This window comes from Takifugu rubripes, chromosome 4 (assembly GCF_901000725.2).
Source record: "Takifugu rubripes chromosome 4, fTakRub1.2, whole genome shotgun sequence".
NCBI classification, from domain to species: Eukaryota; Metazoa; Chordata; class Actinopteri; order Tetraodontiformes; family Tetraodontidae; genus Takifugu; species Takifugu rubripes.
The window spans coordinates 5,532,656-5,548,422 of record NC_042288.1 but is presented as its reverse complement, the minus strand read 5'-3'; the positions used below and the strand labels follow the sequence as shown (position 1 = coordinate 5,548,422).

Below are 15,767 nucleotides of genomic sequence, written 5' to 3'. Positions count from 1 at the left end.
AAGAGAGGTTGCAGAAATCCCGAGTGTGAAGGTCCATTGGAGTGTTCTGTCCACCGTACACACACCGACCACGTGGCAGCTCATTTCTTGGGATTTACAGCTGTCGTCAGGACACTGTGGTGCCTTTCAGGGCCAGTCTGATCTTCTTAAAGCACTTTTACGATGTTTGCTTTGTCCACATGTCGGATCGGTGGTGGCAGAGACCGTCAAATCTGCCATCTGCCCGTTGGGAGCACCCAAGCATGCATTTACAGATGCAGCGGTTTAGATCTCCTACAGGATGACTGTGGGTCAAACTACGGTTCTCTGACCAGGTGGCACCGCTGCCGCTTATCTCGTGGCCATCTTGGCTTCATCAGGAGTCTTTGAGCAATGCAGGCAAAGGTGCCGAAAAGTGGCCCAAAACGAAGTAGCATCGTTGAGAGAGTCACAATATATATAAGTATTTGGTAGAAGGTCAGATAAGGAGAATGTCTTAGTTTGGTGGTGTTTGTGCTGCCAGGCTCAAAATAGATTACAAAGGTAAATGTACAGAATAAAGGGGTGGATAATCAAAAAATGTGTGTGTATTGTGTGTTCTTGTAGGTATTGCACAGCGAGGACCCGAATAACCATTTTGCCTTCAAAGTGCGGACATTTTGGCAGGTCCTCTTTAGGCAGCTGTTTGATGGGTAAGATTAGGTTAAAGTATAATGATGATGTAAAGACAGTCCTGCAGATAGAAGAAAAAAATCAATAAACGCGTTAACGCGGATTTACACGTGTATCTGCTAAACACTTGAGATAAATGAACAGAATCGGATAGACTAATTATAAATACTGTAAGAAAAACGAGTTATTGATTGGCTCAAGAAAGAAAGTAGCCGATATGTTGGTCAAGAGGAGGAGCTGAAGATAAGGACGGGTAAGAACAGCAGAATGAACCTGGGGAGGGAGCAAGGAAGGAGGAAAGGAAGCAAACATTCATTTTTCACGCCTCTCTTCGGAGCTCAGCGGGTGTTTCTCTCCTCTCTCGCTTTCTCTCTCTCTCTCTCCATCACGCACAGACGTTTTCTCCATCAGGGAGATTTAACCCTCCGTCCCTGCCGAACCCCGCACACGTCCCCGACAGGGCACCACAGGAGCGTAGTCCGTGAACGCGCACTCGGTGTAGGCTGAAGACCATGGAGAGCGCACGTAACGGCTCGGTTTTCCGTGGCCAGTTGTCCATGTTGTACCACAACAATAGCACCTTCTGCCAGAACTTGACCGACGCCGGCAACAGCTCAGGCTTCGCGGAGACGCGATGCGACGCGGAGCGCGGGCTGGAAGACGACGCCAACCCGGTCATCATAGCGATCATCATCACCGCTCTCTACTCCATCGTGTGTGTGGTCGGACTGGTTGGAAACGTGCTGGTGATGTACATCATAGTCAGGTAAGTCCGAGCAGCTCTCACTAAAAAAAAACCGATGTGCGTGGACGCGCTCCCTAACTTGTGCTGCGCTTTTCGGCTCTTCAACCCCATTTCTAACACACCCGAGAGGGAGGATGAACCTTAACACCAACCTGTTGATGCGTGTGTGTACAAAAGTTTTGTCAGTGCTACTTGATGAAGTCATGTCTCTGCGGTTATCTGCATAAAAATCTGCCCCAGCCAGGGACGTTCCACCTCACTCACCTGAAAAATGGAGTGAAAACCAAACGCCAGTGCTTTCTCACTGTCTCCATGTGAACTGGAACAGCACGCTGGGATGACGCTGCAGGCATCCCAGTGTCCTCTGGTCTCACTGTGGGTGGATATCTGCCAAGAGTTAAGCTGGGTTGTTTAAACCCATTAAAAGCATCACTGGTTTGGTTAATTCAAACAATGGGCCCGTGTCCTCCATGATGTCCATATGTGTGATGTTACATTGACTCACTCTCCCTTATTTATATTTTAAAGATGATCAAACACTTCTAAGGTCTGGAGGCAGAACTGACGTTCACACATCACACATTTCCCCTTGTGTGTGAGCAAATATGTAGAGTGAACCTGTTTTCATCTCCAGCCTCTTACTTTTTATCCTTTGTTTTTCTTAAACTCAGAAGTTGCTGGGAGCTTTACAGAATAAAAAGGTTGTTGAGAGTGTGGCTCTTTCAAGTTTTTGGTGTTTTTCTCTGGGCTGTATATGAACAGCAAGTGACTTGTGTGGCTACTGTTGGCTACATACACACACACCTCAAAGAGCCACCGGTTGGCGGGTTCTCTGATGACGTCACCGGTCAGTCCGACATGGGGTCCAATTTTCTGCCTCTTAGATGATATCCGTGGTCGTGACTCCATCCATGACTTGACCATCTGTCTGATTCACTGAGCTACTGATGCAGAACAATGGGAATAAGCACTGATGTTCTTTCCAGTGTGACCATAATCGAGATGTTGAAAACAGGTAAGGACAGACTGCTCACATTTGTACAACTGAGTCATATTTTGATCCCTCAGGTGCGGCAGGCAGACAGCAGATGCAGATCTGCAGTCAGTAAATTAGCCTAGCATGCTTAGCCTAGAATTTGGGCCAGTTGCTCAGATTGCTTAATACTCGGGGTCATGACAGGTGACTCAGTACCTTTGTGCATCACGCTCAGGGGCCTAATGATCGCTGGGTGGTTATGGGTCACATGACTGAGTTTGTTTTTTTCTGTTTTAGGATGTTACAGAGACTCTAGCAGCTGCTCTTCATCATACTTTACAAAATGTGTGTACATGAGGAACAGTGTGTTTTTTCTGGTCACCTGTCCAGGGTGGGGGTGTGGGTGGGGGGGCAGGAATACACCCCAACAACCCTGATCCTGCTTGTTAACAGGGAAGGAAAGATTGGAACCAGGAATGTTGATATGCCATTCTGTTCAGGAATCACTAAAATAAAAGGTGTTAAAATCTTCACTCCATCCATTCTCCATCTGAAGAATGATGAAAAACTGTTATCAAAAGAACCACTCACATCTTGATGAACACATTCCATTTTCAGACATAAAAAATGGACAAATATAAAACACAAGCTGGTGTCCAAGGTGCTATTCGATATTCCAGCGTAGTTTGTCTTGACTTCAGAAGACAAATAGGAAAGGCTGTAGATTTAGCTGTCTCATGCCTCACTGCCTGGTGGAAGCAGATTTATCTTATCTTCCTCGTCCTCTCTGCTGTCTCGGCTAATGAAACGGACTTGGACTTGGCTGTATACAGAAGAACCGTGTTTGTATGTGGGCGTGCAGGCTAGTTTACTCTTGTGAAATACCAACAGCTTTTAAGAGGCCTAATTCACTAAGTGGTCCCCACCACTGCTGCAGGTTCCTCTGTGAGTCTAGTTGTGATGCTGCAGATGCAGAAAACCCAGAATCCACCCAGTGCTGGGGCCATCCCAGCAGTCACTGGGTGAGAGATGGGATGGACAGGAGCACAGACGCCGTTCACTGACACGCTCTACCTGATTTTTATTTTCTTCTGACATTTAGATGGAATATTCAGTCAACACACACAACACACACAGGAACGTTCGCCCCCTTAGGCGTGAACACAGGTTTCCTTAAACACGGACAGCAGCATTCGTCAAACGTATTCACTGTCATGTTCTGACTAATGATGCCCATAAAGGCTTTCTGTCTCACTCTCTGCCTTCCTGTCCTTCGCTCCTCTGATGGCCCCATTCTTGGATCTGCAAACAAATACAACCGCACTTCTGCATGCTTAAACGGAAAAAGAAAATCAATTGTGGTTGAGCAGACCCCTATAAGTTCCACCAGGAATATGCTGCGAGTGCAGAGTGCTTCCTGTTACTATGGTAACAATGAAGATTTTCTATAAGCAGGATGAGTGCAAAATGACTAGGCCCTCTCAACAGACATCCAGACTCATGGAGTTGGATAATCAGCAGCAGTAGAAACATCTCACAAACTATACAGGGTCTTTTCATCTGTGTAAGCTGCTGAGGGACTTTCTGTCTCCACTAAAAGTGAAATCCATCAGAACCTGCACATAGGTGCTCAATTTCAGTGGATCAGGAGGGGTTTAGAGAAGAAAAGTCTAGCGCACAACATTTCTAATTTACTACTAAATCCAGAGAGAATGTTGAGATGAGATGTTTGCAGACAAACCATCCAGTATCCTCCAGACAGCAAACCAATCAGTGCAATAACATCCACCAGTCTCATCCAACAATTAGATGCTTCAGGAGCTCCGCTAAGGGCTGCATTAGCAACTACATTTGTGAGTGTTTCAGAGGTAAACGCCACCGAAATGCCAGGCAGTCATTTTCAACCAGATTCATGCGAGTGGACCATCAGGAAGTAAATGGTCTTCCACCATTTTGGTGCTGATTTTAATTCAGAATAAAAGGCACGGTTGCAATTTTAAGATTCTAGCCACAGCCCCCTGTTTCAGAAAACCTCCCTATTAACAGGAAGAAACTGTGTCTCAGTGCCAAACATCACCTTTATACTGAAATCTTCAACAAAGCTTCTCTGCCAGCTAATTAAACAGATGTTGAATTTAATCCAAGTGGCTCCTTTCTAAAGCCCAGATGAGCAGCATTCACTTTTGGTCCTCCACTGTCTATTCTGCTGCCTCTGTTTTTTTTTTTCCCACTCTAAACTGGCAAAGGACACATTTGTTCTTCTTTTCAGGTTTAATTCAGCTAATTCATTTTAGTTTAATGGTCAGTATAGCAGATGACTGACCTTCCTTAAGTGGGTTAAAAGGTAGCTTTGATAGGTCCACGTTGGTGACACGGTGCTGTTACCACTTCAAACCAGCAGCTGGAGCAGATTTAAAGTGCTGAACATGCAACACTTGTTTGATACGTTCATTAAAACCAGCAGGCAGGTCTGTTGCTACCTCTGACCTCTGACGTTTATCTGTGACCCCTGTCACAGATATATGTTCAGTTTGATAAAAGAGCGGTGTGCTTGTATACCAAATGATGGAACAGAGTCTTACTCCTTATTAGTGACTAATGAAAGGCAACAGGGACTTAATTAGGATGTTTTTACTCTGTCAGTGTGTAAGTAATGAGCTCTTTAAAAACATGGACACAAATGCGTTGAGGAGCCAACAGAAGGAGTTGGGCTGAGCAAAGCAAAAGAACAATAGTCAGGAAAGAAGAGAGGAAAAGGCAGGAAGATCCTCCAATCATGACCAGCAGACGATCAGCCGTCACAGTTTGACATGAACTTTTTCTTCCTTTGTATTTTCACAGTTTTGCACCGACAGTCATAATTACCTAAAGAATTGAGAGCAAAGGGAGTTTTGTTCTCCGTCTGTAAATGCAGAAGTGAGTCACTTGTTCTCCTGACATTCTGGAAACAACTGTTAGTTTGTGCGGGAGTGAAGTCGCCTGCTGCTCCTCCCGGAAGTCACAGCAAGTCTGACAGCTCCCAACCTTCTCCAGCGCTCCTCAGATCCATTCATTAAATATGGACACTTCAAGTGAAGCTCCACGCACATTAATAGTTCGAACAGTTTAAAAAGTTTCTCCTAAATCGGCTCCACATTTTGTTTGATTTAATCAGGAATCCTTTTTGAATGTTTAGTTCACATGAATCCGTGTGTTCTCTGGTTCCATCAGTGAATTACATCATTATGCATTTGGATACTAGTTTCAATATGTTCAGAAAGAACAAATGTCAAGATTCTGGAAGCCCTCCTATGTGAAATACTTAATGACAGTGTAGAAATATTGCGTTGAATGATCCTGTGGACAATGATGGTCTAATTTACAGTCTAAGACAGGTCTGGTCAGTTCCAATAAAACCTCAATACTGACCATGCGGGTTCTATTTTAGAAGGTGATGTGCATTGACTGGCTAGGAGGCAGATGATAGGGAACCTCCTGAGATCCTAATCCAAATTAAAATGAGTACAATAAAATGATCTGAATATTGATCCTGCTGCTGTTCCCTCATGTCTCTACAGCAGCCTGAGATGGACCTTCTGCTGTTGGTTCAGTGATGAAGATTTTGGTCATCTCATATAAATGTGAACACCATCATGGGTTCATGTCTCCTGTAATTACGCTGGAAGTCCAGGAAGTGTCTACAGAAATGGACACAGAGGAACATCTGTTATATAGATTGGCAAGTGGATCAATACATGGCTGCTTAGTTTCACCCCACTGGAGTTTGTCATTGTATGAACCCTGGTATTGATCTTCTGGTATCCGTTCCAGTCAGGTCATTTAGACATCACCTCTCATATTTGATTGATTGTATTTATTTAATATTTCCAGAGCTCAGCAGACCAGTTAAAACAATTACATGCTGTTGTAAAATAATAAATATGGTGACTCCCGTACTGCCTCCATATGTCTCTTCCAGTAGTAAACCTGCAGCACACAAATATGATCATAATGTGTGTTTACCGTTACAATTTTGTCCTAGAATTATAACGGTAAACATACTGTAACACATATCTTAATCCAAAGCCCCGGAAATGTTCAAATAAACCCCAAATGAATTAAGACACAATCGTACCAGCAGGTTTAGGACCTGGATCAGGCCTGGAAAACGAAGACTAGCTATGATTCCATACATTACCAAAAACCTCACAGCTGTTGATGGGAGCATCACACTGGCGGATGGGTGAGCTGCTGAGGAGGTGACATCCCACCCATATCTCCACAGGAGATGAGGTGAGGTGCAGCTTCTGTAGCTCTACCTTTCATTTTCTCTGATTAACACCAGAGATCCTGAAAGACACCACTTTTTTCTCTGCTCATATCCTCCATATTTCTGCACTAAAGCTGTGTGAAGGCCAAAAGGCTGCAGTACCAGTGGAGCCGCAGGGGGCAGTACTGAGCAACAGAGCCAACTACTATAAATTCACGTGAACATACCTATTTTTCCTATTTCTTATACAAATATTAATGCATGTGCAAAATTTCAACTTCTTTTGAATACTCAGGTGGAAAAAATTGCTCTTTCACAGGAGGAAAGTGTGTGCTCCCCTTCCCTGTAAACAAAACTGTTTGACCACTTCACCATTGTGTCCTGGCCTGCGTTCGGGTCCTGTACAATCCATTTTGTAACAGGAAGAGCGTGTTTTTCTGTCATTGAAGCACCAATGTCCACAAAGCTACTGCTTATATAATACCTTAAGTGGTTGGCCACACAAGAAAGCACTTGGTAGATGTTATGCAGGTATTGATGTGTAGGCCTGAAAAGTTATTTTCTGACTGTAAAAAAAAAGAAAAAAGAAAGGAATCATGTGAAGCTATTTGAGACCCCCCCCCGACACACACACACACACACACACACACACACACACACACACACACACACACACACACATCTGAATGTAAGTGTTTGAGTCACATCTGAAGCAGTTTGACCCAATAATTTTTTCAGATAGTCTTTTAAAATTAATTAGTTAACTACAGCATCTGGTTTAGCTGCTCTCTGTCTTTATTTAGCTTGTGTTTGAAACAGCCTTGACTCATTTTCAGCCTTCAATGATTTACATTAAATGATCAGGGTGATGATCAGGTCCCTGTGCTTGATCGGTCATTCAATTTATATACTCAAAGTTGATTTGGTCCACAACAACAGTGAAGAAATAACACTTGAGCTAAATAACTGTTATTCGTGCTTCTCTCTGTTGTGTGGTGGTGGTGTCATGGTTTCGCAGCAGCACATCTGCTTCCAATGCCTCTGGAGGTAAATAATACTGTGGAAAGAAGCAAATGAAGACGCTTGAGATGTCAATGGAGCATAAAAAAGGAAAAAAACACCAATCAGTTGAGCTTGTTTTTTGTTAACAGCGTGATTCACGATGACGATAATCCAAAACAATCCATTTGGACAAACGTGTTCTGAATTATGGAGTCAGAGTTTCACAGAAATGCTGCATGCATTCTCTGTTCATCAGACAGAAGGCATGCTGAGAACTCAAACGTGTGCACGCCGACTTTTTGCACTGCAATCCATCATGTTCTGTATGTACAGTGTTGTTGAGGGAAATGGCCTGTTTCTGCAACAGTTTATCTGCAGCCAGCAGCAGCCCATGAATCACCCATGAGGCTGTGCATGAGCTGGCTGCCATCGCCAGCACATGATGAAGTGTGTTTAGCTTCCTTCATAGAAAGAACCACAGAAATCAATTAGTCTCCGTTCCAAACTGGTGATCAAAAACAGTGGCTTGTATGTTTCAGCTTCACATGTGCTGTGGCGCTGCAGATGGATTCCAGGTCGCACCTTTGTGCATGTGATATCTGGAAAAGTATACTGTACATTTCTGCCACTGTTTATGCACAACGTCCCCAATTTTAAGGATATACATCAGTAAAATTGGTGTGATGTTTTTATCCACTGCCTAAGTGTAGAAATAAAACTGCAGGTTTCAGATAATTTCTCTCTTCTGTCAAAATCGACTGGTGTTTCCTGCATGTGTCTGGAGCCTCACGTGTGCTTGACGTGTTGCTGCATAACAACATTCACAACATCTGAATGGCTCCTGGCTGTGCAGCACATCTACCCCACAGAAAGCTTTTTCTCTAAACAAACAGCTGTCCCATGTGTACTCAAATTAGCCACCACGACTGGGCTTGGGTAATTGAAGAAGATGGAAATGAGGCTGTGGAAGCGTCCTCAGACAGAACAAGGTCAGCGTTTATCCTTTGTCACGGAAGAGCTTTCGCACAACATTTACTGGCTCCATGTTGCTCAGAGAATGACAGCAATGATGACCAGCCCCGGATTAAACATCCTTTTGTGCAACTTGATTTACAGGGAAAAAAAAACATGAGCAGAAGTCTTTTCTATAGAAAGAAGTATTTTCAGGTCAGTTCTTAAGCTCATTTAGGATATGTTTGAATGTAACCCGGTGCAGGTCAGTTCTCCGAGTCCAAAGGGAGGCTAAAGGTTCAAAATGTTCCAGTCATGTAGACGCGATTAATCTAGACTGATATCAGGCGTAGCTGTGCCACAGAAGCTGAATTAATAATCTGGGGCTTCTAGTAGCTCAGCTGTTTGGGATTCCTGAGGAACAAAACGACCTGCTGTGACGTTAAACATTACAGCTGTGAGGTGCAGAAGGCCAAGGAACGTTCACTGGTACTGGAACACTTGTAAATCCTGCAGTGCTGATTAGCATCTATACGCAGTGAGATAAATCTAAAGCAAAGGTTCCAGAACCATCTCCAGCCAGACCAGCATTTGTCCATCCATATTTCATCTTATTTCTGCTCAATGCTGTAAACCACAGCCCGTCAACTTCCAGCAGTTCTGCAACACAGAACCTGAATGCTGGGAGCTTTGGTATTTCAGGAAGAGGGAATTAACTGCGAGTTTGCTGAGATTATTACTGATTGTCAGATGAGAATATGAAGATTAATCCCTGGAATCCACAGTGTGGTGCTGCGGGAGCACATGCTGGGTTTTATTGCATTAAATATAAACTTTCCCTAAAGCTCCTAATTTTGTTTTTAATGTGAAGATAAATTCATCAGACTAATTGGGGAGATTTTCCTATTTGTGATTTGATCAACTAGGGGTCACACGGCGGCTGAATCTCAACACTTTACCATGAATACGACCCCTCTCAGAAGATAAGTCTGCCTTGTTAAATTTGCCATTAAGACAACCAATCAGAGGCTGCCTCGCAAATTTAAGAGCACTTCCTTGTTTTCAGATGAGGACATGAAGATTCCTGAAAAATTTATTTAAGAGGCCAGAAATGAGCTTCTTTGCTCTCCTTTCCTGTCTTTCACCTGATAGCTCGTCTTCTGCCAGGGAGCTAATTTACCTTCATTATCAAATCTATTTATCTGGAAAAAGAAATAAAGACAAATGAGATGGTGGAGGAGGAAAGAGGTGAGCCTCCTGAGGTGGAAGCACATAAATGGATGAAGGAGGGACTCAGACATGATTTCAATAAAGGAGCCATTTAGGCTGTTTTTTCTTCTTAATCAATCTGGTTCTTGTTTTGGTTACCACAGAAACAGAGCAGCAAAAGAGAAACTTTTGTTGCATAATATCTGTAACTAATCTTTATCTTTTTGGCTCTAACATTTGCAAATATCTTTATTAATGGTCTGTTTTCAAATTTTTCAACAGATCTTTATTTTCTTTATGAGCTGCTCTCAATTACTGCTGGAATGAGAATCCAGTTGTCCTCTCATGAAGGTGGGACACATCCTCTCTACATCCTCACTGCAGTTTGTGCTTTTAGAATGTGCAGCAGCAGTTGTTCAACTCATAATACCGGTACAGTATTAAAATATTACAGCTTGATAAGGGAAAGGTGGGCAAACCTGTATTAGATCTTCTCTGGAGCATTTACAAACCCAGAGTTTGACCCTGAACATGCAGCAGTGGCAGAAATAACTCACTTTTAATAGGAAGAAACCTTGAGCAGAACCATGCTTGTAAGGATGAAGGGGTGAAGGTGAAGGAGAAGAAAATTGGCCAAATACTGTCATCATGGACACACATTTGGCAGGAAAGAAACAATGAGTTTTCATTTACTGATACAAGAACATCTATAAGCAGCAGAAGCTACCTATTGACCCATTAAATTTGGAGCTGCTGGCTTTAAAATGTTTTTCATTAATGATGTTGTAGCTCAGAGCTTTTTTGACACTTTTTCATGTATGTAATTGATCTGGAGCTGCACAAGGCTTCCTTTAGCACCCTTTCTTCTCCGCTGAAGTGTGTATTGCTATGATAAAACAGAAGGGTGAAGACGAAATTAAAGCTGCAAATTGATTAACAGCGCTTCTCATCTCGGCGGTGGAGCTCAAAGGAGGTCTAGCGCCCCCACCGTAGACCAGGATATTCGCACATGAGCCTCGGTTGCAGAGGGAAGCTCATCGGCTTTCTTAGTGACTGTCACAAAGTCGATACTGGGCTGTTGGAAATGACTCCCAGCTCGCTCACACTCCACCGTGGAAAGTGACAGCTGGAGCTGCATCATTGGCTCCGCGTAAATAAGGGCCCATGTAACAGCCGCACTTAAGCTGTCAGCGTTAAAGTAATCAGAATTTAATGGGGTGACTGTCATCTCTGATTCCTAAGAGGATTTTGGATTATTGCAGAGAGCGTTTAAAACAAACAAACAAAAAGAGGCAAATTGCTTTGCAGGTAAAATGACAGATGGGCTTTAATAAAGTAAAGGCCCGAAGGCGTCGTGTGTCAGTGTCAGGTTGTGTATTCAGAGGAGCACAGTAGCATAATAACTGAAATTTGCAGAGATTATCTCATGCAGGAGGAAGAATAATCAATACAAGGAGTAGAAACAACATTCTTCCTATGTAGAAAGCTGCTGCTGTTGCAGGGGTGCTGATGCCATCACAGCGTTGCGTGGCAGAAACGTATACATTCAACATTATGAGGAGCGAAACCCACCTAAAGAACATTTTCTGTGACCCTGCCTTCATCTGCAGTCCGAATCACACCATACTGATTTGAAAGAACATTCGGGTTGATGTTGCGTGACGTTCAATCAGAGGCTGAGCAGCTGAGCAGCAGTGACCCTCCATCCTTCATGTAATTAACTGAGGACGAATTTCACTATGAACTGTCTAGTTTCTGTGTGACTAAGGAAAAACAAACCAAATTCATCTTTTTTCATTGTAAAAATCCTTTTCAGGTACACCAAAATGAAGACCGCCACAAACATCTACATTTTCAACCTGGCCCTGGCCGACGCCCTGGTCACGAGCACTCTTCCGTTCCAGAGCGTCAACTACCTGATGGGAACGTGGCCCTTTGGTGATGTGCTTTGCAAGATAGTGATGTCCATCGACTACTACAACATGTTCACCTCCATCTTCACGCTAACCACCATGAGCGTGGACCGCTACGTGGCCGTCTGCCATCCGGTTAAAGCACTGGACTTCAGGACGCCGCACAACGCCAAAATAATCAACGTCTGCAACTGGATTCTGTCCTCTGCCATCGGACTTCCCGTCATGTTCATGGCGTCCACCGCCGCCACATGTAAGCATAACTGCTCATTTCATGTGTTCTGGAAGGACGTGCAGCATAGAGAGCGCAGGATTTCCATTAAGTTCATCATGATTCAACAGGAATTTTGTACTTGAGCAGATTACATAAATTGAGCTGTAGGAGTTCAAACAGCAGGTGGTTGAGCATAATCGCAGAAAAGAGCCGATGCCTTAACCCTGAAAGGTGATTAATGAGACTTGCAACAATCAAGGACGCATATTTATGTGGTTAAACTGCTCAGATTACGCCCAGGAAAGAGAAAATGAAAGTGTTCAGAAGCACCTTCATTTAGGCTCTCAGAGGGCTTCAGATATTGATTAAGTGATGCCAGTAAAATGCTGTCAAATGACAATCTTTGGCTTGAAGTTCACTCTAAAGCTTTTATCTACCTCGCCGGTTGTCAGTAATTAGCTCATGTGTCCGTGATTTAGTTCAGAGATATTTGAGATTACAGAGATCAAACAAAGATCCAGCGGTGTTGCCGTATTACCAGATGAGCAACCCACCGACCCACTGGGCGACCGCAGGATTCTCCATTAGAGCTCAGAACCATCTCAGAACCATCATGGAAGACTAAGATCTTCAGTCAGGAATCACAAATGATTTACTGGATTCAGCTTCTTAAAAGGTCCATCAGAGCTAAATGACCAATGTCAGACTCTAATTAACAGCTGCGCGTGTGCGTCATTGTTATTGACATTAATGTTGCTATATTAGCTCTCACTTCAATGAGGCCATGGCTCAGTTCAGTCTCTGCGGTTATTACAAAAGGTGATGAAGAGTAAAAACTACAGTAGAAATAATTTTGTGTGTGTGTGTGTGTGTGTGTGTGTGTGTGTGTGTGTACAGCCACCAGCATCGTCGACTGCAAGCTGATATTCCCACATCCGACCTGGTACTGGGACACGCTGCTGAAGATATGCGTGTTCATCTTCGCCTTCATCATGCCCGTCCTCATCATTACCGTGTGCTACGGCCTCATGATCCTGCGGCTCAAGAGCGTTCGGATACTGTCAGGCTCCCAGGTTCAGTAAAGCCTCCACGTTTATATTTAGATCTAAATGAGGCCATTATCATGCCACCATGTGGGATAATGAAAGCTGGAGCTCGCAGGTGTAAAATCTTCTCAGATGAATAATAAACAGCCTCCTGAGTGTCTCTTCTCCTCCAAAAACAGGAGAAGGACAGGAATCTGCGGCGGATCACCCGCATGGTCCTAGTGGTGGTCGCCGTCTTCATCGTGTGCTGGACGCCGATTCACATCTTCGTCATCATTACTGCTCTGGTGAAAATCCCCAGCTCCACCCTTCTGACCATCACCTGGCACTTTTGCATCACCTTGGGATACACCAACAGGTAGGAGCCACACATTCACACTCACTTGTGAGGACCAGCCCAAATGTACTCAGTTTGCATGGGAAATGCATATTCTGCTCCAACCACACACACACACGCACACACACACACATGCACACATGCTCGCTTCCCCTCCTCATTTGCTCCCTACAGCAGCCTGAACCCAGTTCTTTATGGCTACCTGGATGAAAACTTCAAGCGTTGTTTCCGAGAGTTCTGCACGCCGAGTCCGTCCGTACTGGAGATGCAGAACTCGTCCCGGACTGGAATCACCATTCGCAAGCTCCCTCAGCGTGAAACCAACAGCGTAAACACAGCAGAGAGATCCAATCAGCAGGTCAGCCAGAGCAACAGACGGATTCTGCTCTGTCAAATATCTGCTAATAAATCAGCTTCATCGGCCTTCTGATTCCTAACAAGCACGCCTCCTGTCCGCAGGTATGACTAGCCCTGGAGGGGTCGTCGGTGGACTCACGCCACTGCGCCAATGACGACCTCAACTCAGATGTGACCCAGGTCACCACGGGGGTCTGACCGTGCACATACACACACTAACACACACGCACAATCCCAGATGTGGCTGAAGCTGGAGAGAAGACCTGACTGAAGGGGGCCCAGAAAAGGGTCAAGCTGGTTCTGAGTGTTGACACCCAGCCTCTGGATCCAGGCTGCTGCCACCTTTCTTATATCCTGTTTTCCTCCCTCGGATGTGTGAACTGCTCCTTAAAAGCCATTTACATGTGAAGCTAATGTGAATGTAGCCTTACTGACAAAGATTCACTCTGCTCCTTTCTATCGCAGCCCTTTGAGAGTTCGGATCAGCGGGAGGGTCCGTTATGGTTTAGAACCGAGCTGAATCGTTTCCCTCTGATTAGCAACTCTCTCTCACAAACGTCTGAATGTATAGAAGAAAGCGCCTGCGCGTGTGAAGCGAGGATCTTTTCGCTTGGCTGAGACGGTGGTCGCGCAGGATAAATGTGAAGTGACACTGGAAGTCGGGCCGGATCTACCAGGACCTTCAGGCTCGCGTGGGGCGCTGCAGTTTGCCTTTAACGTGGCCATTTCATGTTCTGTAGCAGTATTTATGTGATGATCAACACAGCTGTAGTTCCCTTTGTGTTGTCGCTTAAATCTGGACCGCTTTATCGCTTTGGCCTCATTTTCACTCTTTTGTCTTTAGCGTGTAAATAAACAGAATTCTTTCAGAGGATTTCACATTTGATTAAATCTGTCTTCTAAATCTAATGTAAATCTAAACTTTTTTCTTGTAAAAACATTGCGTCATTCATTACTCACCTTTTCTTTATTTAGCAATTTTGCTTTTCTTTCTCTATAAAATTAATTTTAAGTTTGGAAATTTGATTAATTATATTTTCATTTAAGAAGCTAAACACACCAGTGAGGGACTTATTTCCAAGCATTTTGGTTGTGATTGATGTCTTTAATAGCATTAGATGGATTTTTGAATCATCTAAATCATCTTATAAATAAAGATGCTCATACAATCTCCATTTATTATTTTTTTTACTTTTATTTCTTCTATCATTTATACTGTAATTTATGTAGTTTGTCTGTTATTAAACCTAAGGGGAAAGAAAAATATATAGAGATATTTGTTTCTTTTAATAATGTTAATAAAGTGACAAAAAAATACCTGGTTCAAAAATTGCAGCTAGTAATCTTAATTAGAAAAAAGTCTTTATTATTATTAAAAACAAAACCTCATTGATTGTGACTTTTGAATATCTTCAGATGTGATGTGTTTGTACCGTTACAGTTGACTATTATTATTGTATAGATCTAGATTTAACACGATTGTAGTGAGCTTATGGCAGATGTTCTGACATGCTTCCCTCTCGTGGCTGCACAACTGCTTTATTATTGCAACACTACTTCTGGTGACATCGTTGATGTTTGTCGCTGTGATGAATTAAAGCCTGTTCAAAACTTTACACTTTTCCCCCATTGCATCTGAAATCCTCAATGTTTAGATATACTGGAGATAAACTGGAATTTGTCAAAATGAGGTTAGTTTCTGAGATGTTTTTTTCCATTGGGAGGAGAAGCTTTTCACATTTGTCTGGAGCAGAAACGTATTAAGAGACTGTGGGAGGACGGCGTGTGTTAGGCTGCTGCGTTGCTGCGAGGAAGGCGATGATCTGTCATGGGTCGTCTGTAACGGAGTGAGTTTGAAGGAATCAGAACGTTGACAGCATGATTATTTCTGTCAGCACCATTAGTATCAACGGTTGTTGTTTGTAACCCTCACTCTGACACATCTGGCACCAACAAAACCAAAGTTGAAATGATAAAAGCATCATGTCAGAGTGATGGGTGGAGGTTCGGTTCCCTCTGAATTGGATCTTTGATTAGGTGCGTCGCACAAACGCAGCAAACCTTCTTATCAGCAGCCTGCATGAGCTCAGATTAATGTTGAACTCTACATGTAGGAG

The 15,767-nt window shown here is 43.6% G+C and overlaps 1 protein-coding gene across 1 annotated transcript; it reads left to right on the top strand.

Annotated features, from left to right (window-relative positions):
• The first annotated feature begins 729 nt into the window (after positions 1–729).
• Positions 730–15,340, top strand: oprm1 (opioid receptor, mu 1). The gene is made up of 6 exons (XM_003963790.2): positions 730–1,417; positions 11,600–11,949; positions 12,808–12,983; positions 13,136–13,314; positions 13,468–13,651; positions 13,753–15,340. The coding sequence occupies exons 1-6, from the start codon at positions 1,164–1,166 to the stop codon at positions 13,756–13,758; spliced, it is 1,149 nt and encodes a 382-aa protein (XP_003963839.1). The 5' UTR covers positions 730–1,163; the 3' UTR covers positions 13,759–15,340.
• The last annotated feature ends 427 nt before the right edge of the window (positions 15,341–15,767 follow it).

Excerpts from the sequence above, each read along its gene's own strand:
- oprm1 (XM_003963790.2), top strand. The coding sequence starts at position 1,164 with ATGGAGAGCGCACGTAACGGCTCGGTTTTCCGTGGCCAGTTGTCCATG. Across the intron at positions 11,950-12,807 it reads GGCGTCCACCGCCGCCACAT|CCACCAGCATCGTCGACTGC; the intron begins GTAAGCATAACT and ends GTGTGTGTACAG. Across the intron at positions 13,315-13,467 it reads ACCTTGGGATACACCAACAG|CAGCCTGAACCCAGTTCTTT; the intron begins GTAGGAGCCACA and ends TGCTCCCTACAG.